Below are 25,197 nucleotides of genomic sequence, written 5' to 3'. Positions count from 1 at the left end.
CTCAGCTTCAGCTGTTAGCAACATTCTTCTGTTCTGTTCACTTTTTTTTTCTTTTCCTGGACCATTTAAAAGCCTATCCAAACATCCATATAATTTCATTATAAATAATGTAAATACTTCAGTATGACTATCTAATATACCAAGCCTTAAGAAAAGAATGAAAATACCATGAGCCCAACCAATGAAATCAACAATAATTCCAAATATTCATCTGATATTCAGCGTGTGCCTAATTTTTCCTGATTAATAAACACGCTTTTAATAGAAGAACTTTCACTTTTTTTTTGCATAGAACAGAGGTAGACAGTTTTCCCTCTCAGTTTTATCCTGGCATATTTGCAAAGACTCAATTTTTCTGAGGAGTCATGTAGGTTGTTAGGAAATAAAAATAGAGTGACCAGTTTTCACAGATCACGTGCCAAGGTTGAGAACTGCTAAGGAAGTTGCTACAAAAATCTCATTAAAGCACAAGCATATTCTTGAGACACTAAGGTTCCATTTCTGTATTTCTGGATTTACCATAAGTTTGAATGTAGCAAGCCAGGCAGTGGCTTAAGACCAACATCATGGTTGGTTTTAACAGGAGTAAAAAGGTTTGTGCGGTCTGTGTGTTGGATTGCCACATTTGCTTATCTGTTCTACTCATTGGCATTGTTGACTAGAGGGAATATTGAAATGAGAAAGGGCAGAACTCACTCTCCCTGTGTCCTGTGAAGTTGACCTTGGGGTGGAGGCAATGGGGTTGAGTCAACAGGATCTGAGAACCCAAGAACGAATGATAGAAAGACGAGTGTGGGAGACAGTGATTACCCTGGTGGGGTTAGGTCAAAACTGGGAGTAGAGAACAGTGACACAGGTAAAGGGAATGGCTTGTGCAAAGGCTTCCAGATGACAATGCAGGCATTCAGAGAACTGAAAGCCATTCATCATGACGTCTTCTCAATGTGGCAATTATGACTTATGGAACATTTTGGGCTGCCCTTTAAACATAGCCTAGAGTTATTTGGTGGGACTCTCATAAAAACCAAGGCTGCTTTGTGATTAGGAACATTTTCTTTTGCGAACACCAGAAACACAGGTTGTCATAATAAACTACCAGAGTTATAAAGCTTATTTGGGGTTGAAAATGCCAGCCACAGTCTAGCTAAGGTTTGTTGTCTGAAAGGGCTGTGGTTGAGTACTCTGGACCCTAGCCTTGGACTTCAGGTGTTGGCTAGTCACTTCTAGATCTTGTAGGCATTGCTTTTTTGTGCCTCAGTTTTGCTAGGATCAAGAAGGGGTTTTTCAGAATTGTCAAGAAGGGTTGGAGAAGGGCTAAGAAGAGGGCGGGACTCAAACATTTATTCAGCCGTTGGTTGATACAAGGCATTCACGTAACTTCCAACTCTCACAACATTTTGAGACAGCCTAGAAGAAAGTACATTTTATATGACAAAGCAGCATGCCAACTATAAGGTGTGCAAAAAGGAATCTGGAAATATTTCCCCCTTGATTATATACTTCATAGAGTCCCAACAACAGTTCTGAAGAATGTGGTATAATTGAGAAACACATGCACCTCGTTTTTGCTTCTTTTTTGTGGTCTTTGCCTTAATCCATTCTTTCAGGTTTTTCTAGTTTGTCAGTTCACACTCTTTATTGCCTTTGCTGATCGGAGGCACTTGAACTTGCAGAGGCATAAACTACTCGAAGCACTCTGCCGGCAAGGTAAAAGATCCCGTGGACATAATGAAAGGCGGGATCTCAGTGATTCAGAAGGGCGAGGATCAGGTGTGTAATTAGACAGGTCGGGACTCATGAGGGTGGAGAGAATACACCAGAATTCTATGAGGGGTGGGTGTGATTGGCATCTCTCCCTCCCTAGGACAGGACAGCAGTCTGTACTGGAACTCCTACAGACACCCAAACAGCCGAGCTCTGTGTGGCTCTCCTAAAAGTAGCATGGCTTCCTTCACAAAACCCAACAGCCCAGTGACACTCCCGGGGAAGAGCAGGTACTTTAAGTGGCTTTGCCCGCTGGTGGCTGCAGCTAGGAACACACAGACGCCCGGCCCTCACAACACATCTGCAGCTTCCCATTCCTTTCAAAACAGTTCCCTTTTATCCAGGTGCCATCCAAGTCTACATTTTGGGCCCAGGTTACCTGGAATGCCTGCTTTGTAAGATCATTAGGAAAAAAAGAAATGGAAGTCTGAAGTTGCTGTCACTGCCTTAAGGTCTGAGTTAGGAGGAAATCATGAGTAATTATGTATAAGCCCTTATTTAAAAAAAAGGATTGCTGTCGCTATGTTGGTTGTTAAGGAAGCATGGGAGTGGGAGGTTGGGGGAACCAGGTGGTGGGTACTGGAGAGGGCACGGATTGCATGGAGCACTGGGTGTGGTGCAAAAACAATGAATACTGTTACGCTGAAAAGAAATTAAAAAAAAAAAAAAAAAGAAAGTAATTCTGATGTAATGTGGCTGGTAAATTTGCAATCTTGTGCCAGACTCATGCATTCAGCTGGGGCAGGAAACACAAGGACAGACTGTAAAAATACATCGCCAGTGTCAATAATTAACTTGTTAAATCCTTCAATTTGAGCACCAGCAAAATTTTTCTCCTGTGTAGAAACGCAGCTCCAAATTTATGGATATTGCCTCTTGGTAGCAGTTTCCATCTTTATATTAACCTAATGATCACCCTGATCTGAATTCTTCTCTAAAGAATCCTGAGGAAGTGTTTAAACAAAACTATATGGAGGCAAGATTTTTCAATTTACTGATGCAAATGCATACGCCAGATTAATTAGGGTAGACAGAAAGATGACCTATGCATCAGTGTGGGGCTTTTACTTCCATTAATTTTTATGAATTTAAGATTACTTTTGGTGAACATGAAAGTATGCTTATGAATATAAAAGTAATATATTTTCTTTGAAAATAACTCAGAAACTGTCGCCATCATGCCGGGTAATATATTTCATCGCAGTTGCTCCTGGAACCCAACTAACACCTGGCCTGCACTTCTATCTGTGCGTTGTTTTTTAAATAAATGTAAGTAGTAACATACGGAATAAATAAAAATTCTCTGCATGTTTCAGCAAAAAAAAAAAAAAAAAAAAAAGTCAGAAATAAAGGGAAATTTGGATAAGGGGTAAAAGTTTCCCGATGTTCCACATCTTGGGGAAAATCATTACTAATAAAGTTTGGCAAATCTCTTTCTATGCATACTGTATATGCATATTCTAGGCAACAGAGAACACACTATAAGCACTTCTTTTGTTGTTTTTAGAGAGTTTTTCGTTTTAAATAATCTCCATACCCAACGTCAGGCTTGAACTCACAACCCTGAGATCAAAGTGGCCTGCCCCATCGACTGAACCAGTCAGGTGCCCCCATAAGCACATTTCATATACTATTTTCCACAGAACATTATGCCATAATGATTTTTCATGTTATTAAAACTCTTCGTAAATATGAGAGAGAGACGTGGGCGTGAGCAGGGGGAGGGACGGAAGGAGACGGAGGGGAATCCTCAAGCAGACTCCCTGCTGAGAGCGGGCCTGACCTGGGGACTGATCCCAAGACCCTAAGATCATGACATGAACTGAAATCAAGAGTCAGACACTTAACCGACTGAGCCCCAAGTCAGATTTTTTGTCAAAAAATCCAAATAAAAAAATCTGTGCCCCCAAGTCAGATTTTTTTTTTTTAATAGGATTGCTTCTCAGACTAGGAATTACTGAGGTAAGAAATATGCATGCATATTTTTAAAGCTGTTAATACATGCTGCTGAATGTTTTGGAGAAAGGTTGAACTAGAGAAGTTCAAGGAAATGATTTTATTTAATAGCCAACCACACATTATCACTAAAACAAATACCACCACCACCACCACCACCAGTAAAATATTTGCCAATTTGGTAAGCAAAAATGTACATCATTTTAATTTGCATTTCTTTTATAATTAGTAGGGCTGCTCCTTTTCTATCTGTATTTTTTCTTTAGTGAATTGCTTATACACATCCCAGCCCCCCCAAAAATGTTTTCTAATGGCTGTCTTTTAAATCATAATATTTTAGAATATTATTATTTTGTCATGTATGTTTTCCCTTGGTTTCAAAATTCAGTTAATGGTAAATTTTGACTTCTAAGAGAAGTTTTTACATTTGCAGTCAAATATATTTGTTTCTTTTTGGGTCCCTTAAAATTTTATTTTCCAATTATTTCTAAAGCGTATAAGTCAGTGGTTTTTAGTATATTCACAAAGTTGGGCAATGATCACCACTATCAAAGTGCAGAACATTTCTTCACCCTCAAAACAATCCTGTTCCCATCAGCACTTACTCCCCATTCTCTCCTTGTCCATCTTCTGTTTGTATAATTTGCCTATTCTGGGCATTTCATATAAATGGAATCCAACATGATATGGCCTTTTGCATCTGGCTTCTTTTACTGAGCATAATGGTTTCAAGGTTCCCAAGAGTAATGTCAGTCTTCATTTTTTGTCTCTTCCTGATCATGCTTGGTTTTGCTACAACCTTTGTCTTTTTTGAGAAGCCACAGGAACTTGAGATTTATTTGGACCTGGCACACCCTGACCCACTGACTTCAGTTAATTTGCTAGTCAGCTTCTACTAAGCATAATGAGTGTTAGTTTGAAAAGGAAAAGCCTTACTCTAGGAGAGAAGTATCTTTGTGGTATGAGTTTTAGAGATTTTATTGAGAATGGATACTAAACGTTGCTGAAAGCTTTTGCTACATCTGCTGAAATGATCATATGGGTGTTAGTACTTGACTTTCCTATGATAGAGGGTAGGAATCACTGTGCTATGGTTGGACAATGTTTTCATTCTTGTGCAAAAACCATATTCCATTTGGCTGTCATGTGTTGTTGAATTTGCTTTTATCTATTGCTGCTAATTATGTTTGCCATATAAATATTCTGAAGTTAAGAAGTAGTATTTGAATACAATGAAAAAAGCACAGATATTTGGGGCCAGACATATCCGAGTTTTAAGGTTCTGATACTGCTAATTCTGTGGCCTTGGCATTTTTACTTCTCATCTTCATTATGCATTATTTTTGTAGATTTTTAACCATATGAGTATGGAAATTTTTATATCCTGCCTTTTCCCTAATTTAACCTTACACCCCATGCATCCCCCCTCCCCCGCCCCGGTCACTGTGTTATCTTCATAGGCTGTGTAATACATGATTCAAAATGTGCTAAGGTAGCAGAGTTTAGAGTTCCTTATCATTGGGCTTTTCATCCAAGTCCATTTTTTTACCAATTAATGATGCTATGATGAACTTTATCATGCCTAAAATTTGCTTTATATTAGCTCAGTGTATAAAAACACTTTTAAAGATACGTACTAAGTGCTTTCTATAATTATTTTACAGATTTCCATTCTCACTGACAATGTATAAAACTCCGTATGTCATCCTACATTTGCCCACATTGTCTATTAATGTTAAAAATAAATCACTGCTGGGACGCCTGGGTGACTCAGTGGGTTAAGCCACTGCCTTCGACTCAGGTCATGATCCCAGCGCCCTGGGATCGAGTCCCACATCTGGCTCTTACTTGGCAGGGAGCCTGCTTCTCCCTCTGCCTCTACCTGCCACTCTGTCTGACTGTGCTCTTTCTCTTTCTCTCTGACAAATAAAGTCTTTAAAAAATCACTGCTAATCTCGGGGCGCCTGGGTGGCTCAGTGGGTTAAAGCCTCTGTCTTCAGCTCAGGTCATGATCTCAGGGTCCTGGGATTGAGCCCTGCGGCGCTCCACTCAGCAGGGAGCCTGCTTCCCTTCCTCTCTCTCTGCCTGCCTCTCTGCCTACTTGTGATCTCTGTCAAATGAATAAATAAAATCTTAAAAAAAATCACTGCTAAGCTGATAAACAAATGGTTTCTCACTATTGTTGAATCTGCATGCTGCATTGGTAAGGTCAACATTTTCTCACATGCAATGAATTTACTGCATTTCTTTGGTGAGTTGTCTATGCTCTTGAGTTCCATGTATCTTTTTCAGTTTACATAATAAGACATTATAATAAAGGCACTATTCCTTGGTCTGCCATAAGAATGTGTCTTTACATTTTGGTGACGATTTCTAAAATGACACCAGAACTTTCCATTTACTTATGCTGTCAAATCTACCCATCATGCCTACTATGAGTTTTCTGTGACTTGTAGGTTTAGGTTTTTTAAAATCTTTAAATTGCTATGAAAAATTAGTTATAAAAGCCATTTTTATGGTTTTGATATTGGTATTTCACTCCCAAATCCATCGTGAATTTACTTTTGTTTTGTGGTGAGAATAGAAATTAAGAGATTTTCATGTTTTTACCAATTGTCTAATGCCAGTCACTCAATACTCCTCTCTCTCACTTTCTAATACTTTATAACAAAAATGCCAGTGGTTACTTAAAAGTTTTCGTGAGTCTTCATCTTGCACTAATTAGCGCAGCTTTTTTTTTTTTTTTAAAGATTTTATTTATTTGACAGATCACAAGTAGGCAGAGAGGCAGGCAGGGAGAGAGGAGGAAGCAGACTCCCTGCTGAGCAGAGAGCCCGATGTGGGACTCGATCCCAGGACCCTGAGATCATGACCTGAGCTGCAGGCAGAGGCTTAATCCACTGAGCCACCCAAAAAGCTCTAGTACAGCTTTTTATTGTTTTGATTTTTAGTAAAGTAGGCCTTTTCATTATTTTTCTTTAAAATATTTTAATTTCCTACTTTTTTCCCCAATAAACATTAAAATAAATAATTGGGTCATGCTTCAAAAAAAAATTCCAGTCTGGCAGGTATGATTAGAATTAAATTATGCCTATAATTTTATTTGGGAAAAATCGACATCTTTAAAACATGCTATTCTCTCACTGAGGAGATGGCATGCTTCGCATTATTCAAGCATTTTAAATGTTTATACGTATGATTTTATAATATTTTTCCTTGAGGTCACATACATTTCTTATTTATATAATATATATACACACATACATAAAGATATATGTATGTATATACTAATATTGTGAATAGGATCTTTTCTTTTTTTACTATATTTTCTATTTTTAAATGACATTTAGGAAAGCTCTTTTTGTATGTTCATCTGTAACTAGTTTATGGGACTTGGTGTTTTTAATGAATTTTCATGCCTTTGGCTTTTCATTTTATAAGTTATATCACCATTCCTTCTGCCAAAATAAAAAGTGTGACTCTTACTTTTCTCATCCTTATACCTTTCATTTATTTGATAAATTTATATATTACTGCTATGGCTGGAACTCACAGAATAATGTTCAAGATTAATGGGGATAGCTTTTTTGCTTCCTTTCTGATTTTAAAGGGAAACATTTAATACTTCACTCTAGAACCGGTTATTGTTGGTTTGAAACAGATTATGCTTTAGTATGCTGGAAAACATCCTTATTTCCTTTTTAGAAATTTAAGAATTCACTGTGAATATATGCAGTACTGAAGATTTTAAAAATTACGTTCTTCAGCTACTTTTGAGTTTCTACTCTGTGACTCATATTTTTCGATATAAAATATCATTTGCAAACCTCATTTGCATGATGCTTTACTTCACTGTACTGCCTACATAACACAAGTAATTTAACTTACTATGAAATAAAGATCTTTTCACCTACTCAAAGTAACCCAATATAAATACCACTTAGCAGGTACACTTTCAGAGCCGAGTTTTGTTTTCAAATGCAGCTTTCCCTAGCTTTCCTTAGCTTCTATTTTCTGGTACCATCTTTCTTTTTATTACTTGGCTTTTATTTTATAGTTTAAGGATTATAAATGATGACGATCAACATAGTTTGGAAGTTGACAGGACATCAATAAGCTAAATAAAAGGTATACCCATAAGCTCGTAAAATTGGTCAAGAGGGTGAACGTCAGGAGAAAGAAGTCAACAGCTGAAGAGTGCAGGGCAGGGAAGAGAACCACTAGGACAATCGAGATCTTCTTCATTGTTCCTGCATTTCTTCGTAGTGTTACAACGTACCCCATGGCGGATTTGGGAGCATTTCTCCCAGGACGAAGGTGAACTGATTGTGATTCTCTTGTTTTAAACAAAATCTAGTGTTTGGCTTTATTTTCCAGAAGTCTAGGGAAGTCTTTATCCTGGCAGAAGTACAGTGATTGAGTGATTGAGTGATTGAGGGGGAGCTGAGCCCTGCTTTGGACAGCATCAATTCTTTATTGCAAGTGAGACCAGGAGCACAGTTTGGGGGAACTTCACCCATCTGCCTTTTCCTTTCCCCTTCTCTGTCCTGCTTTTTCCTATCTCCCAAAGCAGTGAGCTGTGGGATTATGACCTAGGAGTGGGCTCTCAGTTCATCTTCCAGTTCTTGCATTTCTTATTCCAGCTGTGAGAAGGAAGGGACCCACTTTGCTTTCTGAGCCATGACCATACTTTCCCTCTCCATCCACTAAGCTGATTGCCTATAGCTTTCCAGATGCTGGGGAAGGAATCAGCCAGGCTATTCCTCAGCTCCGGCTTCAGCATTCTGTGTGGCAGGTGGTGGTAAGGTCCAACAACTACCTGCTGATTCAATAAAAGGAAACCTTTTTGATTTTGCATACTGTGAAGAAGATGGAACTAGAACAAGGGGTGTTCTGTACTGTGATTTCTTGATACACTGCACGTGATCCTGTATTGGGCCAGCATGGATGAAAGATCGTTATCCTCTTCATCATTTCTGGGACATCTCACAAAATGGCACTACCCAACCAAATATTATTTAATAGCAAAATAGATTTTAATTGAAAAATCATTTTAAGTAACCGAAGAAAAACGTGTAGCAGGAACTTCCCCAGCAGACAGCAGAGTATGTACATTTTGTGAGTGGAGCAGCATCTATTTAATATACCTTTATATCGAAAATACGAGCATATTTAAAAATGGAAACATGTAAGAAAGTATGTCACAAAGAATAACAAAATAGAAGACAAAATACAAAGGTAAACCCCAAATAACAAGTTTACAAAACAAAACAAGACCCAGCACCGTGTTGGAATTTCTTTGCATAAGTTCCAGGATGCCCAGGACTACCAGGAAGAGATGATCCTGCTTTTAGGAGAGCTGGTTGGTTGTGCAGTGGTTAAAACCCAGGCCTCCTTTTCCTGGAACAAAAAACAAAGAGATTCAACAGAAGAACCAAAGCTAAGAGGTAAAAGCTTAGGGGCCGATGAAAATGGGACTGAAAGTCTCAGACGCCGCAGGCATCCTCCGTGACATCATTTGTATGGATAGGGGGCATCCCTTGAGAGAACACGGGCCAACCTTAGGAAAACATCTAGGAATCAGCAGAAGCTGAGTTTTGATCCTGGCTCTGTTGCCAGTCTCCTATCCTCTTATCTGTAAAACGACGAGTTTGGTCTTCGTGAACCTGAAGGTCCCTTACAGCATTGACACTTTAGGGTTTTTACTTATGCCATTTATTTAGGATTGATTTCCTGAAGATGCCCATAGAGATCAGGGGAAATACACTCTCTTTCTTAAGGACAGAACTAACTGGGAATAATAGCAGGTCCATCTTAGTCATCAACAGAGAAGGTTACAGGTTGAGGAATTTAATGGATACCACAGGGCGTTTCTCGGCCTGCTATCACTGATGCCTGGAAACGGCTCCATCTGTGAACAAGCTTTACTGAGCATTTTTGTGTGTGTGTGCCTGGAATAAGTCCGAGGGAGACAATCTTCAAGGCACTCAATCTTGCCGGAGAGAAGGAATTTAAAAAAAAAAAAAAGTGTTTGGAAACATTTACTGTTTTGATTTCTCAGAAAAGCTTTCTCCTCTTCCCATTTCGGGAATCCTACTATGAAGAAGAAATCCTACTATGAGAAGAAATGTTTCTTTCTTCTGGGAATTGTCAGCCTCCTCTCCCCTTTACCCAAGAGTAAAGTGAAGATTTTGACAAAATGACTCTTCCTGTTAGTACAACATAACTCAACTTAGGATCCATGGTGGGTCCATGACTGGATCTGAGTAGTCAGTTCTTCTCCTGGATTTTTAAACTGGGTCAGCATACATTTCTGTGGCTTATGTGGCATGACGTGTAAAATGTGGAAGCTCTAAGCAATTCTGTCCTTCCGCTTGAACTGAACAACAGAGAAAACCACACTAGAGAGGATGGAGTGGGCACTGGAGAGGGGAGGGGAGACCAGAGGTAGAGAGGCTGTACGTGGCTTTCCAGTCCTCAGTCTGGTCTACTAATGCTTTGCTGCCTAATGTCTTTGGGTTCTATGAAAGTCCTTCTATTGTGACAACATATTCTTTTCTTTAATTAAGCTAGTTAGAGTTGTGGTAAGAGCGTCCTAACTAGTAGTTTCTCCTAGAATAATCCATCACAGTACAAGGAGGCAGGAGCTGGCCCAATCATCTGGGTTGAAGATGACCTTTCCTTGAATGTGGGATACGCCTTGTAGTTTATTTTGCTGATTGCTGAATATATACATTCAGATTCCTTTATTAAACTTTTGCATAAGAATATCTAGATTTTTTTCTTTATTAATATATTTTCACAAAAGCTAATAATTATTCTTCCCCAGTTGAGAAAGATCTCTTATGGGAGTATTTTGATATTACGGAATCACACAAACAACGCCGGGTATCCTTTTCTTATCTCTAAGAAGAAGGAGTTGAAATAGAAAGTCTAAAATTATAAGGATGTTATATTTCCTGTTCCTTTTTGAGTCATTTCCATTCTTATTCCTTTAATCATTTTTTTTCTCTCTCTCTCTTCTTTTCTTTTTTCCCCAGAAATCCATTCCAGTTTTATTTTCATTTTCTTAAATTCTTTCAACTTTGCTCTCCCATAAAACTATTATTTTTATCTTGGAAGCTTCTAAATATATAATCCAAATTCTCTCTTTGGGGTTTAATTTATGTTTTCTCTCTGCAAAGATGGCATATACATGGGATGATGTGAAGAAATTCATCTTCAAGGCACTTGGCACCAAGACTGATTTTTTTTAAATGAAATTTGCACTTAAATTTTTGCCTTTGCAAGTTTCTAATCACGATGAAATTAAAGAAAATGGAAAAATCAAAGTTGTTTTCAGCTAACTGAATTTCCTGCTTTTTAAGGTGCATATGAAAATATCCATTTGTTTTTAATGATTACTATAAGATGGAAGTAAATAGACATAATACAATTCTAAGTGATGTAATACAATAACATATACTGAAGTCTTAAAATAGAGCTGGTAAAATTCCACCATTTCAATGTTTGTGAAGAAAATACTTTATCCACTGCATGGTGCAGTGTGTCTGACAATTCCTGAAATTTAAAAAAGCTTAAATCTGGAGAGAGAAGAAAAAAGCTAGAGGTGTCATGTTCTCTGATTTCAAATTATATCAAAAGCTATGGTAATCAAAACAGTATGGTGTTGGCATAAAAACAGACACATAGATCAGTGAAACAGAATAAAGAGCTCAGGAAAAACCCATGCATAGATGGTCAATTAATTTATGACAAAGGAGCCAAGAATATACACTGAGGAAAGGATAATCTCTTCAACAAATGGTGCTGGGAAAACTGGACAGCCACATGAAAAAGGATGAAACTGGACCACTTTTTTTTTTGTAAGATTTTATTTATTTATTTGACAGAGAGACAGAGAGAGCACAAGCAGGGGGAGCGGCAGGCAGAGTGAGAGGGAGAAGCAGGCTCCCCACTGAGCAGGGAGCCTGATATGGGGCTCGATCCCAGGACCCTGGGAACATGACCTGAGCAGACGAAAGCAGATGCTTAACTGACTGAGCCGCCCAGGTATCCCCCACTTTCTTAATCATACATAAAAATTAACCCAAAATGGATTAAAGACTTAAATATAAGAGTTGAAACCATAAGACTCCTAGAAGAAAACATAGGTGGCAAGCTCCTTGACATTGGTCTTGGTGATCAATTTTTTGGATTTGACAGCAAAAGCGAAGGCAACAAAAGCAAAAATCAATAAGTGGGTCTACATCAAACTAAAAGCTTCTGCACAGCAAAGGAAACCAACAACAAGATGAAAAGGCAGCCTACTGAATGGGATCATAGATCTGATAGGGGATTACTATCCAAAATATAGAAAGAGTTTATACGACCCAATAGCAAAAACAAACAAAAACAAACAAAACCCAAAACCCAAAATCCCAAAACCAAAACCAAAAAACAACCCAAACAATTAGATTAAAAAACAGGCAGAGGATTTGAATAGACACTTCCAAAGACGACATCCAGGTGGCCAAGAGACACATGAGAAGATGCTGAACATCCTCAGTCATCAGGGAAATACAAATCAAAACCACAATGAGGTATCACCTCACACCTGTTGGGATGGCTATTACCGAAAAGATAAGAAATAACAAATTTCGGCAAGAATGTGGAGAAAAGAAAACACTATGCACTGCTGGTGGGAATGGAAATCGGTACCGCCACTATGCAAAACAGTACAGAGGTTCCTCAAAAAACAAAAAATTAAAAATAGAACTGCCATACAACCCAGGAGTTCTTCTACAACTCGGCATTTCCCTGAAGAAAATGAGAATACTAACTCAAAAAGGTATCTCTACCACCATGTTCATTGCAACATGATTTACAATAGCCAAGATGTGGAAACAACCTAAGGGTCCACTGATGGATGAACAGATCAGGAAAATGTCACACACACACACACACACACATATGCACAGAAATATTATTCAGCCATTAAAAAATGTAATCTTGCCATTTACAACGTGGATGGCCCCCGAGGGTATTATGCTAAGGGAAATAAGTTGGACAGAGAAAGACAAATACCATATGGTCTCACTCAAAATAACCAGCCAACCAAAAAAACCCCCTCATAGGTACAGAGAACAGACTGGTGGTTGCCAGAGGCAGGGAGTGGGGGGTGGGCAAAACGTGAAAAAGGAGTCAAAAGGTGCAGACTTCCAGTCATAAAATAACGAAGTCACAGGGATTTCACGTATAGCATGGTGACTACAGTTAACAACACTGCATTGCATATTTGAAAGGTGCTAAGAGAGTAAATCTTATAAGTTCTTATCAGGAGAAAAACATTTTGTAAATGTGTGGTGATGGAGGCTAATTAGATCTATTGTGATAATCATTTTGCTATATATATATTATATATATATATCAAATCATTAAGCTGTATACCTGAAACTAATATAGTGGATGTCAAATATACTTCAGTAAAAAATAGTTTAAATTATATTTAATCATTTTCCCTTAGAGTTATTTTTGTAATAATCTTTTCTCAATTATGATATTTATCTGATTAGAAATGAGAAACCAACTGACAGACATATTTTTACATAAATTTTTTTGGTCAATTAAATACTGCATATATATACATTAGTTGAAACAAGATTTTTGACTTTAAAAACAAACATTTCTGATCAATTTCCATACCATTTTCTATTGTAATCAGGAATGCAAGTGAACATCAGTACAATGTATTGAGTTTATTATTTATTTTACATCCTTACATATGAATGCTGCAATCTTCTGTTCAAGAGGGCAGTTAATTTATTTGTTTAATTAAACCTTTCTCTGTGAAAAAATATGGAATGTTTCATGAATTTGCATGCCATCCTTTTAAAGGAGCCATGCTAACCTTCTCTGCATTGTTCAAATTTTAGTTTACATACTGCCAAAGTGAGCAAAAGATTATTTATTTTTGAGATATTGTTTTCTTAACTAATACTTCTTTATGTTGGCTCTGGTTCACATTTAGAGAGTATCTGAAGATGGACATTTTTGGATGTAAAAGGATTATACTTAAAGCAGAGTTACCTTCTGGCTCTTGGGACAAACGTCCCTTGAGTTTTGACCTCTTTGTGTTAGAGATAAATATTCATTTTTAATTATCTTACCTGGAGCAGTCATGTCCTGTCCAAGCTGAGAGACAATGACACCGGTTTGGTCTTACGCATTTTCCACCATTTAAGCAGGGAGACTGGCAAACAGCTGGGATGAAAAGTTCATGCATTTATTTAATTAATACTTAGCAAGTTGGAAGATGTTCTGCAAATGTACACAGAATAAGATCTCACTGTGCTTTCTGCTCTAGCCACTGGCGCTCCCCACCGGCCATCTGCATTACACATTTCTGCCACTTTGTTTGACCGCATGTCGTTACGGGACACCACCCTTTCCCTTTTCCCCCTCCACGCTAGTCCATTCTCATATTTAAGCTCCAGGCTAAGTCCTACACCTGTGTATTGAAACCTTTGCTGATAACATTAAATCCACTGATTTTTCTCATTTTTCTTTACGTGACCAATTTGACACATACGGTTTTAAAGTGAAAATATTTCAGATGCTCAATTAGACTATCTCACTTTTGAGAACTAGCAGTGAATTCTATGACTGATTGAGTCATTATATCAGACAGCAACTCTTTTTTTTTTTAAAAAGATTTTATTTATTTATTTTTTAAAGATTTCATTTATTTATTTGTCAGAGAGAGAGTGCACAAGCAGGGGCAGAGGGAGAAGCAGGCTCCCTGCCGAGCAAGGAGCCCAATGTGGGACTCAATCCCAGGATACTGGGATCATGACTCGAGCCAAAGGCAGCCGCTTAACCGATTGAGCCATCCAGGTGTCCCCAGACATCAACTCTTAATATAATCAATCAGACATACAGATTATCTAGAATAACAAAAAGCAAAACAAACAAATAAAAATAGGAGATGATTCAGAAGTTCTTTGTATTTGCTAGAAAACACATTTCATGGCTTTTACCATCTTTAACTGGAATTACAGAACCTGGGATAGAATTAAAAGTTAGCCACAGATAAAGCCCCGAGTGAACACTCAAAGGTTTATTATCTAGGCATCTTTCCCAAAAATGCATGGTGTCACAACCACACTCTTCAACTGCATGTACCTACCTGTTAAAAAACTTGTGGATGCTAAAAGCCGACGAAGACCTAACACCCACAAGTTTAACATAGCAAAGAAAAAGAAGAACTTCCTTGAGGAAGAAAATAAAATTTCTGTTGAAAGAAGGCTGGAAATCAGAAATGTTTCAGCCTCATTATCACATGGAAAAGTAGGTTTCCCAGATGAAAAACTCATCTTCGGTGAGACAGAAGTAAATGTCATCGCTTTAATAGTTCACCCATCCTGACAAGCAAACACTGGGCGGGGAAAAAAACCCAACCCTGTCCTCACCCTTGCGGAGCTCCCATGGGGAGGTAATGAGTGGGAGTGGGCCAACAGAATGCATGTATCTGCCACACAATAAAGAAGGAATTATGAAACAAAGCCCAGGATTAAAAATAGCAAAAATAAAACCAAATCATTAAAAACCAACTCTCTACAGATTCTGCTCACTAATAAAAAAAAATGCTCCTTTTCCTTCCCTTTTTAAAAAAGATTTATTTACTCATTTTAAAGAGAGAGGATACACGAGTCAGGAGAGGGGCAGAGGGCAAGGGAGAGAGACTCTCAAGCACACTCCATGTTGAGTGCAGAGCCTGATGTGGGGCTCGATCGTACAATCCTGACATCATGAGCTGAGCTGAAATCAAGAGTCTGATGCTCAACTGACTGAGTCATCCAGGTGCCTCACTCCTTTTCAGAAGCATGATGATTTAGTGGTTTCCAACTGTACTAACAAATTCATTTCACTTCCTTGCCTAATAGCTTAACACCTCCTCTTCCCTATAACAGGCAAGCCCCCAGTGTTCCATTTTGGGCTACCTTTTCATGCAATGTGATTTCTGTATGATCTTATGTTTTGCTCCATGAATGTTTCCCAGTGATGACTTATATATTGCTATCTTCAATCTAGATGTATCTTCTGGGAACCCAAACCATCATTCGACTGCCTATCAGACCTCTCCCTTGTATGTTTCACAGGGTCCTCGAACTCAGCACGTACAAACTTAACTCCTCATCCGTACCTTCAAATATACTCCTCTTGGGTTCTCTATCTCAGTAAATGGCAGCTCCTTCCCCTCAGGGGCCCAAAACATGTATTGGTCTTGATTCACCTCAGACTTTGACTCCCTTAATAAATCTATAGCCAAGTAGCGAGTCACCTCCCCAACTTCTCTCAACCCACCCCCCTTCTCAGTTAACATTTTCCCAGACTTCATTACATCTTGCCAATTCTGTTTTGTTAACTTCCTAAGTGGACTCCCAATTTTAAGTCTTGCTTTCTGCCATTTTCCATACTGCCACCACAATCACTTTTCTAAAAGAAAATCTCAACACGTGATTTTCCTGCTTAAAATCCTTCCGTGGTTTCTGTTGCTCACAGGACATAATCTAGCACCTTGAACTTGGCACACAGTGCGTGTCCTTCTCTGGCTCTGCCCATCCTGATGGCTTCATTTCCAGTCACACCTCTACGTTCGCTTTATGGCTTCAGTTCTCCTATGCAGAACACGCCTGTGTTATGCTTCCATGCCCTTGAGTAGAATGATCTTCCTCTGGTGGCTACTCTTGCTCTTCTGATTCTATGCTTACAAAGACTTTGGAATGTCTCCACTTGGCTAATGTACCTACCCTCACTGTTGTCATGACCCCTTTCAGAGAATTTGGCTAGCCTCTAGTTATCTGCTTATAGGCCATTCTGCTTTTCTAGATCAAATTCTGGAGAGCAGGAGCTCCCGTATCATACGCAGTGGTATGCTTAGTATATAGGACGTGTGAGTGGGATGTGTGCTGAGGCAGCTGCTCAGGAAAGGAAAACTATGTGGCTCAGCGTTGTTGGGAAGCTAACGCCAGTTAGGGAGCCAAGGAGCTAGAAGAAATACAAATAGATCAATGGAGCTTTAAACTGCATGGTTGTACCTAAGTGTGTCATAGCTATAGAAATGGGATGTTAGAAAATAGATTATTGTGGTATAAAGCAAGTTTGGAGACAAGAGGAAACTTGGGCAGGGCTTGTGAGGTTGGGTAAGGTTTGAAGAGGTAGGGGAAAGAGGGAAACCATGGGATGGTGCTGAGTCATGGGGGAATGAGAAAGCCATCACTGCAGGGGACAGCGTGTGCTTGGCTGGATGAATGCTGAGTTTTACCAGTTGTGTGGCAGCTAGTCTAAGAAGAGCCTTGGAAGTCAGAAGATTTGTGCTTGAAAATTTGGGCTGGATGTGGTGGACACAAAAGGGAGCCATTTTAGGTTCTGAAATAGGGCAAAAAGGTACACCAAAAGGAGTATGTCATGATGTTTAGCTTGGAAATGGAGAGACAGGAAGATCTGATGGTGATTCCAAGGAAAGATCTTTTATTCGCTGGTGATGGTGGGGACAGAGTAGGATGGGGGAGGTACTGTGCAGAGAGAAACAGAAAGGTGCTGATACTGGGAATCTCAGAGGACAGAGCAGGATAATCAGGGGTGCCTCCCCCTGGTAGAGCAGGGCCACCGCCTGCAAAGTAAGATGGCTGGGCCACGGCCAGAAGCGTTTGCAAGTGACTTCAAATTGGGAAATGTAGATAAAACCTCCAAGTGCGTCTGTTACAAACAAACACTCTATTAATTGCCTTTAAAGTTTTGATAAAGGGCTTTGCATTTAACCTCCAGTAGATTTTTCCTTTTCTACATTCACGGACGGCTGTTTCGGGGGTACGGGGACGACCCATCTGATCTTGCCTGTGACAGTAGGTGGTACTCCCATTTCCTTAGTTCACTTGTCAACTGTGTCCCTTTCGCTCTCAGAAATGTCCTAGTTTGAAAGCTAAATTATATGGGTCCCTGGCCCTAGAGCTTATGACAAGCTCTGGTGCCAACACGCCTATTCTACGTGATGTCTGACCCCATCAGAGAGATGGTATAATATTGTTTACAAGAAAAACAGTGGAGTGCTAGAATGAATACCAAATAAATACAGCGAGTTGTCTTCTTTTAATAGTTACCTAAAAATATCAGACTTTAAGAAGGTCCAAACCTGTCATTTTAGACTGATTTGTTTCTTCCACATGAGAAACCTATCGTACGCAGGCGCTATTTTAGGTACTGGCATGTAATGACCACAAAGGGACACCCCGTCCCCAAGCACATGTCATCTAGTGGGGGCAAGGACAGATGGGTAACCCAACAGTTAAGACCTCCAAGTGCAGAGGAGTAGAGGTCATATTTGAGATAGGTAAGGGTGGTTAAGGGGATGTGTCTGTCCCCAATTAACCAACAATTTGTTACTGCTGTCTATGAAGGAACCATCTCTTTGATTTAACTTAAATGGTAATGATTCAGAGCCTTGTTCTTACTGAAAAGTTACCATGAAGTTAGTAACTTAGTTTCATAGAGATTAAAATAAATATTCTTTTGAACCTCCCCATGTTTTCTTGACATTCTGCAAAGTAGAGCAGATGACATGAAGAAGGATGACAACTGAGCGGACTGAGATTCCCATCTTTGGTTCTCGACCCTGACAGGTGCCTCTGACGCAGTCACAGAGCTCAGCATTGAGACCGTCATCCAAGAGACCATCTTGAGGGATGCCTGAGTGACTCTGGCATCATTTCGTTTCCCTGCCACCTCTGATTCTGAGTCACGCTCACCACTGTCCTCTAGGGCCTCATGGAGTCAAGTCAACAAGAAAACAAACCGCGAGAGAAGGCCTACCTGTATGACAGCGGGTCCCCGTCCAGCCAGGTGGGCAGTCACACTGATAAGGGGCCACACAGCGCCCACCGTTCAAACAGGGTAGAATGCATATTGCTGGAAAGGAGACCAAAACAAATTTAATCAAAATACACATTCAGACATGTTCAAATGTTCAAAAAACATTTTCCAGGAGGAGGAAAACCTTGAATGACCCACCAGATATGTCTCTCTGGATGTGTTCTGTTTAGTAATCAGTAAACATAATCAGGAAAGTAAGGGTGGACCTTTAGCCTCACCAAATGACTCTAGTGCCAAATATACTTTCAGAGAGGATATACAGTAATCGATGTCTACTAAGTGCTTTGCTTTCTCTTCACAGAATAAGCAGAATGTTCTCCACTTATTATCATTTCAAATTTCCTTTTCAAATTACGTGAAGTGCCCAAGAGGGTTTGGCTGTCTCGAGGCTCTCTCACTGCTTGAATTAAAGGTATGAATGGGGTCCAAGGGGCTATCCTGTAGGCCGGTTTTGGCAACACATCAGCAGTGATGGGACAACTCACCCTTTATTTCCTAGGATCAGAGGACTGAATCAGGCCTCCTTTACACCCTTCAATCATTCTTCCTAGAAAATACTGAGCTCTTTAAAGAGGAACAATCTGTTTAAAAGGAGTGGGGTAGTCTCATGGCTTGCTGCTCGAAGAACAATTCATGCACCGGCATGACCTAGGAGTTGGCTGGAAATGCGGAATCTCAGGTCCCAAACCAGAACTACTGAATCAGAATCTGCATTTAACGTCTCACAGGTGGTCTGTACACACATTAAAGCTCGGGAAGCCCTGGTCTAATGAAGAGGGTGGCCACATGCTCAGCAAGCTCGGCTAGACCCCTAGGGGAAATGTTTCCCTGGTCTTTGGACTCCTAGCATTATAGCAGGTCAAGTTTGGAAGCCCTAAATGGGAAGGAATGGTTGGGGAGAAGAGGGAGGAAAAACACAATTTCTCTTCTTTCTTAATCACTGTGAGAATACTTGCTTTGGTGAGTTGTTAGCAGCCAAATTTATTTCCATTGTGTATTTTCCTTTCCAGATTAGTTGCAAGAATTACACTTAAAACAGCTTTTGAATCTCTTATACCATGTCTGGTCTTCAAAAAAACTGATACAGACCAATGGCATTCACCCAAATGACTCTTAATGTGATTTGCAGACACCACTCCCAATGCAATATGAAATCATTTTATCCTTATATATATATTTTAAGATACCGAAACAATGTATAGATTAGACATTGAAAAACAGTTTAAAACCACTTATTTCCATTCTCCTGAATGTTCAAATTCAAACATATTTTCATAAGGATCAAAATTCCATCAATTTACTAAGCATTGTCTAGATACTGGAGGGCCAACTTCCCCTATTTTCTTAGTTGGGAAGAGCCACCTCTAAAAGAGTGAATGGTGGGCTGCAAATACTACATAAAAGTGATGTATTATGCAATACCGTCAGTTTATCCCAACTACAGCAATGTGAGGCATAGCATATAAATGGACTTGAGATAGGGAAGATAGAGGCCAAGAAACCCTCTATTATAAGGTCCTTCTCCAGAGGATTCCTGGGAATTTGTGACAGAAGGCATGTGGAGATGGCTCTGGATGGATTGCGGATCACTGTATTTTCAAGGTCACTTATAGTCTAGATCTTTTGCAAATAACAGACATATTCAGATCCACCCTAGGCCCTCTTGCCTGGCCTGCTGCAGGATTTAAGCAAATGAGTTCCTTCTAACAGTAAAGCCAGTTCCTAGTAACTCCCCTGAGTTGGCAGCTTCCAGGCAAATTATCAGGACTCAAAGTAAGGTTTAAGGACGTAACATGGAAGGTTTGAGGACATACTCACGTTCTTCACAGAGGCGCCCCATCCAGCCATCTGGGCAGGAGCAAGCATTGGGACGTTGGCAGATCCCTCCATTCTGACAAGGGAATCGACAGACAGCTAGAAAAGAAGCAGGATGGATCATAAACCCAGGGAATTATGGAAGGGTATTTGTTGGAAAATAGGATTCCTTACTTACATTTCATAACATTTCCTAGAGTCAAGATTTATGGAAAAGAAAACCGAACCTCAAGATTTAGTCATGGACAAATGTGAGGGCTCTCAGAAAGGGGCATAAATAAGCTTGGATAGTTCTGAGAATGTGGCTTTCAAAGTTTTAGTAATGTGAGGACTCAGAGCAGAAGGGACAAGGTGGTTTAGACAGAAGGTCATCTCTTTTTGTCTGGACCAGGGGAAAATCTTCTTCCAGAAGATCTGAGAATGCCCTTCCAAAGGTGCCCTTAATGGTCAAGAGCTCTTTGGTGCTGCTACTGTCATTGAGTGTCTTAAGATAAGCACATGGAGGAACAAGCAAGCCAGCCAGCAGACACAGCTCTCATTTGACTTCTGATTTGAAGTGGGCTGCTCTAGGAAGGTGGCACTTCCTCCGCAGCCCTCTCATTCTCTTACACCCCATGTGTTAGTGATCTCGTTTCTCACTGTTGCTTTCAGACAATTCATCTTCCTTCTCCTGAAATCACCCTTGCTTCTTTTGAGGCTCAGGCCATTCATTCATTGATTTCCTCAATTCTCCCAGTGCTGATGGGTCATTAAATACTCTGGCCCTTTCACCCCCAGTCCAAATCTCACCAGGGCCCATGTGGCCATGTGGACAATACACTCAACTGTTCGATTTTTCTTTCAGCTCTTGTTCACGAGTATAGCTCTTGACTTTCAGTTAGTATTTGTAGACTGGACCAATCATTATGGTTTGTAAGAAAGAATCCTGTTCTATTAGAAAGATGTACATTTTAGGACCTATTGGGATGCCTTGTTATGTACCTCTTTCGATTTTGCAGAATTTTAAGCACAGAGCCTTGTTCCCTCGTTCTCCCAAGAAGATTTTATGGACTGCACACACAAAATTCATCCTTGGGTTGGCAAATTCAATCCAGCAAGTGAAGGGACAGCAGTGCTGGTGTGAGCATGGAGCGCTTGTCACCAGCTTGTCACCAGTCCCAGCATGGCCCAGAAGACCCTGGGGCTGCCCAGTACATCTTGTGTCTTACTCTCGCCCTGGGGCAGGCTACCCCATCTCTGGCGGGGCTAGGGGTCTGCCCAGGATGGGAGTGGAATCTGCTCAAACGACCTGACTGTCCAAGAAGTGCACTCAGGGCTCATGCATGACAGAGCTCCCCTAGCAGCTGGAGAATACTCTGGAAGAACACTTGGACTGAGACCCACGATCGACTCAGGAAGGGGCCGTGTGCTCCGCTGGAGTTCTATATGAAAGTTTTCGAAACTCAAACCCATAAAGTTAAGGAAAATGACATAGATGTCAAGAGAAAATTTAAAGCCAAAGAGAAGTAATAGTTCATGCATATAGCTGTTGGCCTTATCAGACTATTCGCATTTCCCCAGCGCTTCCCTGAGAAACAGCCATTTAAAGATTCCCTTACCTCTGCAAACAGGAGGCGACGTCCAGGTTCCGTTCTCCAGGCAAACACTCCTTAGGGAACCCTCCAGCATGTATCCACTGTAACACGAGTAGGTGATCACGTCGCCATACTGGTAATGTACTCCTCGAGTGATCGCGTTTTCGACATGAGTTGGCAGACCACAGGATATTTCTACGGGAAAACAGAACCATGATGAAGCGTGTGCTACTGACCCAGCTAGTGGTCGGAAGAGAACACAGTCTCCTCTCCAAGACTGGATTGATTTAAAGAGCAAAGATGAAATATAGAAAGTCGCCTTTTCACCGGTATAGTAACTAAGAGATACTAGGAACTAAAAGTATAATCTGCTGCTGTCTAGAAAAAATGAGATGTGCAGGATCAAAGGTTTTGTCTTTTGATTCAAAGGCTGAACCTGAGCTGTTTTGTTGTTTTTTGTTTTGTTTTTATCAAGCAAGAAGTCTCGAGGAGTCCAAGAATGAGTTTTTGTGGATTTCCAAAGAGGTAGCTTCCAAGAGAAGGTTCATGCAGGATGCTGATCAAGTCAGAAGGGGAGAAGCATGGGGGTTATTTGAAGTCTATTGTTTTAGAGTAAAGCTCATGAACTGCAGTAGTGCCTATTCCATCAAGACCATGGTACTGATGGGGCGCCTGGGTGGCTCAGTTAAGCCTCTACCTTCAACTCAGGTCATGATCCCAGGGTCCTGGGATGGAGCCCTGCATTGGGCTCTCTGCTCAGCAGGGAGCCTGCTTCCTCTTCTCTCTCTGCCTGTCTCTCTGCCTACTTGTGGTCTCTGTCTGTCAAATAAATAAATAAAATCTTAAAAAAAGAAAAAAAAGACCATGGTATTGGTGCCGAAGATAGCATCCCGTAGGCAGTGGGCTCTCGAGACATGTTTGAAAAGTGAGTAAATGAGTATTTCTTTAGCCTGTCCAGACTCAGTTTACACACTTTGATGAGGTTTATGACATTCAAGGTTTCAAGGCTTCACATCAGTTTCCTTCTTTTCAAAACTGTAACCCAGTGACTCTCTGCTTTCGAAATATGAGAGATTGAATGACAATCTTCTTTTAGAAGTGACATGTACAAAAAGCTTTCTGATGGAGGCATATTATGCCTCCATCAGAAAAGATGAATACCCAACTTTTGTAGCAACATGGACAGGACTGAAAGAGATTATGCTGAGTGAAATAAGTCAAGCAGAGAGAGTCAATTATTATACGGTTTCACTTATTTGTGGAGCATAACAAAAAGCATGGAGGACAAGGGGAGTTAGAGAGAAGGGAGTTGGGGGAAATTGGAAGGGGAGGTGAACCATGAGAGACTATGGACTCTGAAAAACAATCTGAGGGGTTTGAAGTGGCGGGGGGTGGGAGGTTGGGGGAACCAGGTGGTGGGTATTATAGAGGGCACTGATTGCATGGAGCACTGGGTGTGGTGCAAAAATAATGAATACTGTTATGCTGAAAATAAATAAATTAATAAAAAAAAGAAAAGAAAAAGCTTTATAACTAATTTTGCCTCGAGAAGCCTTGGGATGACTAGAGTGAATCTGGGGTGGCTCAGCAGACAAGGCCTGGATTGGAGCTGGGATTCCAGTCGGCATCCTGTTCGTGTAAGTCTAACTTTTGGATGACTCTCCGTGAAGTCGAAAAGGTCACTTGGTGGTCATAATACTATGAAGAACTTGTCAAAGGTATGACCGATGTGTATGATTTTTCTAAATGTTCTTTTCCTTCAAGGTGGTTACAAATGTTAACTCAGTGATTCAGCTATGTACCAATGCCTTCTGTGGCTCAGAAATTGGAAAGAAACCAATGAAGAAAATGCTGTTCCTTTGTTCAGACAAGGAGCAGAATGATGGACAACTTAAAAAGAACTTTCCTCTCCTACAGGAAAGTCAAGGTGAATGTGACTGAATATACTCAGGATTATCAGGGTACAAATCTCAGTGAAGGTGGCATTTGGACTGGGCCATAGCGCTGGAGTGGATCAGAGGGAAAGAGCTTCCAGGCTGGGGGAGCAGCCGGTAGAAAGGTCGCGGCAAGCTGATGGCTGGTTTCCTGAAGTGACCAAAGCACAGATCTCAGACGACCTATATGGGAATCACCTTGGGTTTTTGCTGAAAATGAAACTTTCAGGAGTTTCTAGTTTGCGAGTCTGGATCTTACCCATCCTCCCCAGGTGATTCCCAAACATGAACAATTTTTATCACTGATTTGTAAAAATAAATATTAGGATGAGAGGAAAAGAGGTAAGTTGTTGCTCATGTCCCTCAGCGAAGAGATTGTCTTCTAAGCCAGAGGCTTTCTGTGTAATAAAAAATGCAAAAGAGGGATTGAGGACAGCCAACAAGGGTAGAAACTGTCTCCTCTCCCAGGCAACCTCCGAGCCTCTCAAGAACACAGAGGAAGAATGAAACGCGCCCACAGCGCGTGTCTCTCCTCGCTCGGTGTCCCCGGCTCTGCGTGGTATGTCTCAGGATCAGGGCCCTTGGCCTGCCTCCGTTCAGGAGGCATTTGTACACATGCAGTTCTTCCCATTTCGCTTGGGGTCGATTTTATAAGGCTAAACATATAGTATATATTTGCTGGAGTAAAAATAGAAATTCTAAGCCTGCGATAGGCTGCTGGTTGGCAATTCAGACACTTGGGCTGTTGGTGTATCTCTTCCTATCAGGAGACACGGCTGGAAGAAATACACCGACTCACTGATTCTTCAAAACAAACTTGTAAGACAGGTGTTATCGGGCCATTAACACACGAGAGCCCGAAGGTTCAGAGAAGTTAGGGCGCAGACATAAGTTTTGACTTAGAAAGCTCTGAGGACAGAACTCAAACCCAGGTCTTCTCCGACTCCACCATCCCCGTGGCCTTCACACACACTTTTCTTCTTAACTGAAGGGCAAGAGTTCTGAAGATGGTCATCGCAGGCATGATATATTCTCGGACTACGCGGCCCTGTGTCCTGCATCTGGCTAGACTCGATGAATGTTTGTTAACTGCTGCAGAGGGAGTAGCTTGGACGACAAGGGAGCTGGAGGGTGGGATGTTGGGCGGGGCAGATGTTTTAAGTTACCACAAGGCAGCAAGTGATGCTGCCAGATTCTGGGTTCTCTATCAAAGTGGTGCTAGCCCAGGGGTTCTCAAACTGTGG

The 25,197-nt window shown here is 40.6% G+C and overlaps 1 protein-coding gene and 1 non-coding gene across 6 annotated transcripts in view; both read right to left on the bottom strand.

Moving 5' to 3' along the window:
• Positions 1–8,732: 8,732 nt before the first annotated feature.
• Positions 8,733–25,197, bottom strand: part of SVEP1 (sushi, von Willebrand factor type A, EGF and pentraxin domain containing 1) — a 180,227-nt gene continuing 163,762 nt past the window's right edge. For all 5 annotated transcript variants that reach the window (XM_032308801.1, XM_032308803.1, XM_032308802.1 and 2 more), the window contains 5 exons: positions 22,044–22,214; positions 20,449–20,544; positions 18,571–18,666; positions 13,869–13,962; positions 8,733–9,120 (listed from right to left, as the gene is read on the bottom strand). In XM_032308801.1, the coding sequence (XP_032164692.1) occupies positions 9,099–9,120; positions 13,869–13,962; positions 18,571–18,666; positions 20,449–20,544; positions 22,044–22,214 (479 nt within the window). In that variant the 3' untranslated portion in view covers positions 8,733–9,098. The remainder of the gene's footprint in view (positions 9,121–13,868; positions 13,963–18,570; positions 18,667–20,448; positions 20,545–22,043; positions 22,215–25,197) is intronic.
• LOC116571222 lies at positions 13,552–13,658 on the bottom strand. Its single transcript, XR_004277788.1, has one exon. It is a non-coding gene; the product is annotated as a U6 spliceosomal RNA (small nuclear RNA).

Source organism: Mustela erminea, chromosome 12 (assembly GCF_009829155.1).
Source record: "Mustela erminea isolate mMusErm1 chromosome 12, mMusErm1.Pri, whole genome shotgun sequence".
Classification (NCBI taxonomy): Eukaryota; Metazoa; Chordata; class Mammalia; order Carnivora; family Mustelidae; genus Mustela; species Mustela erminea.
Note: the sequence above shows the minus strand (reverse complement) of the source record. Positions and strands in the feature narration are given on the sequence as shown.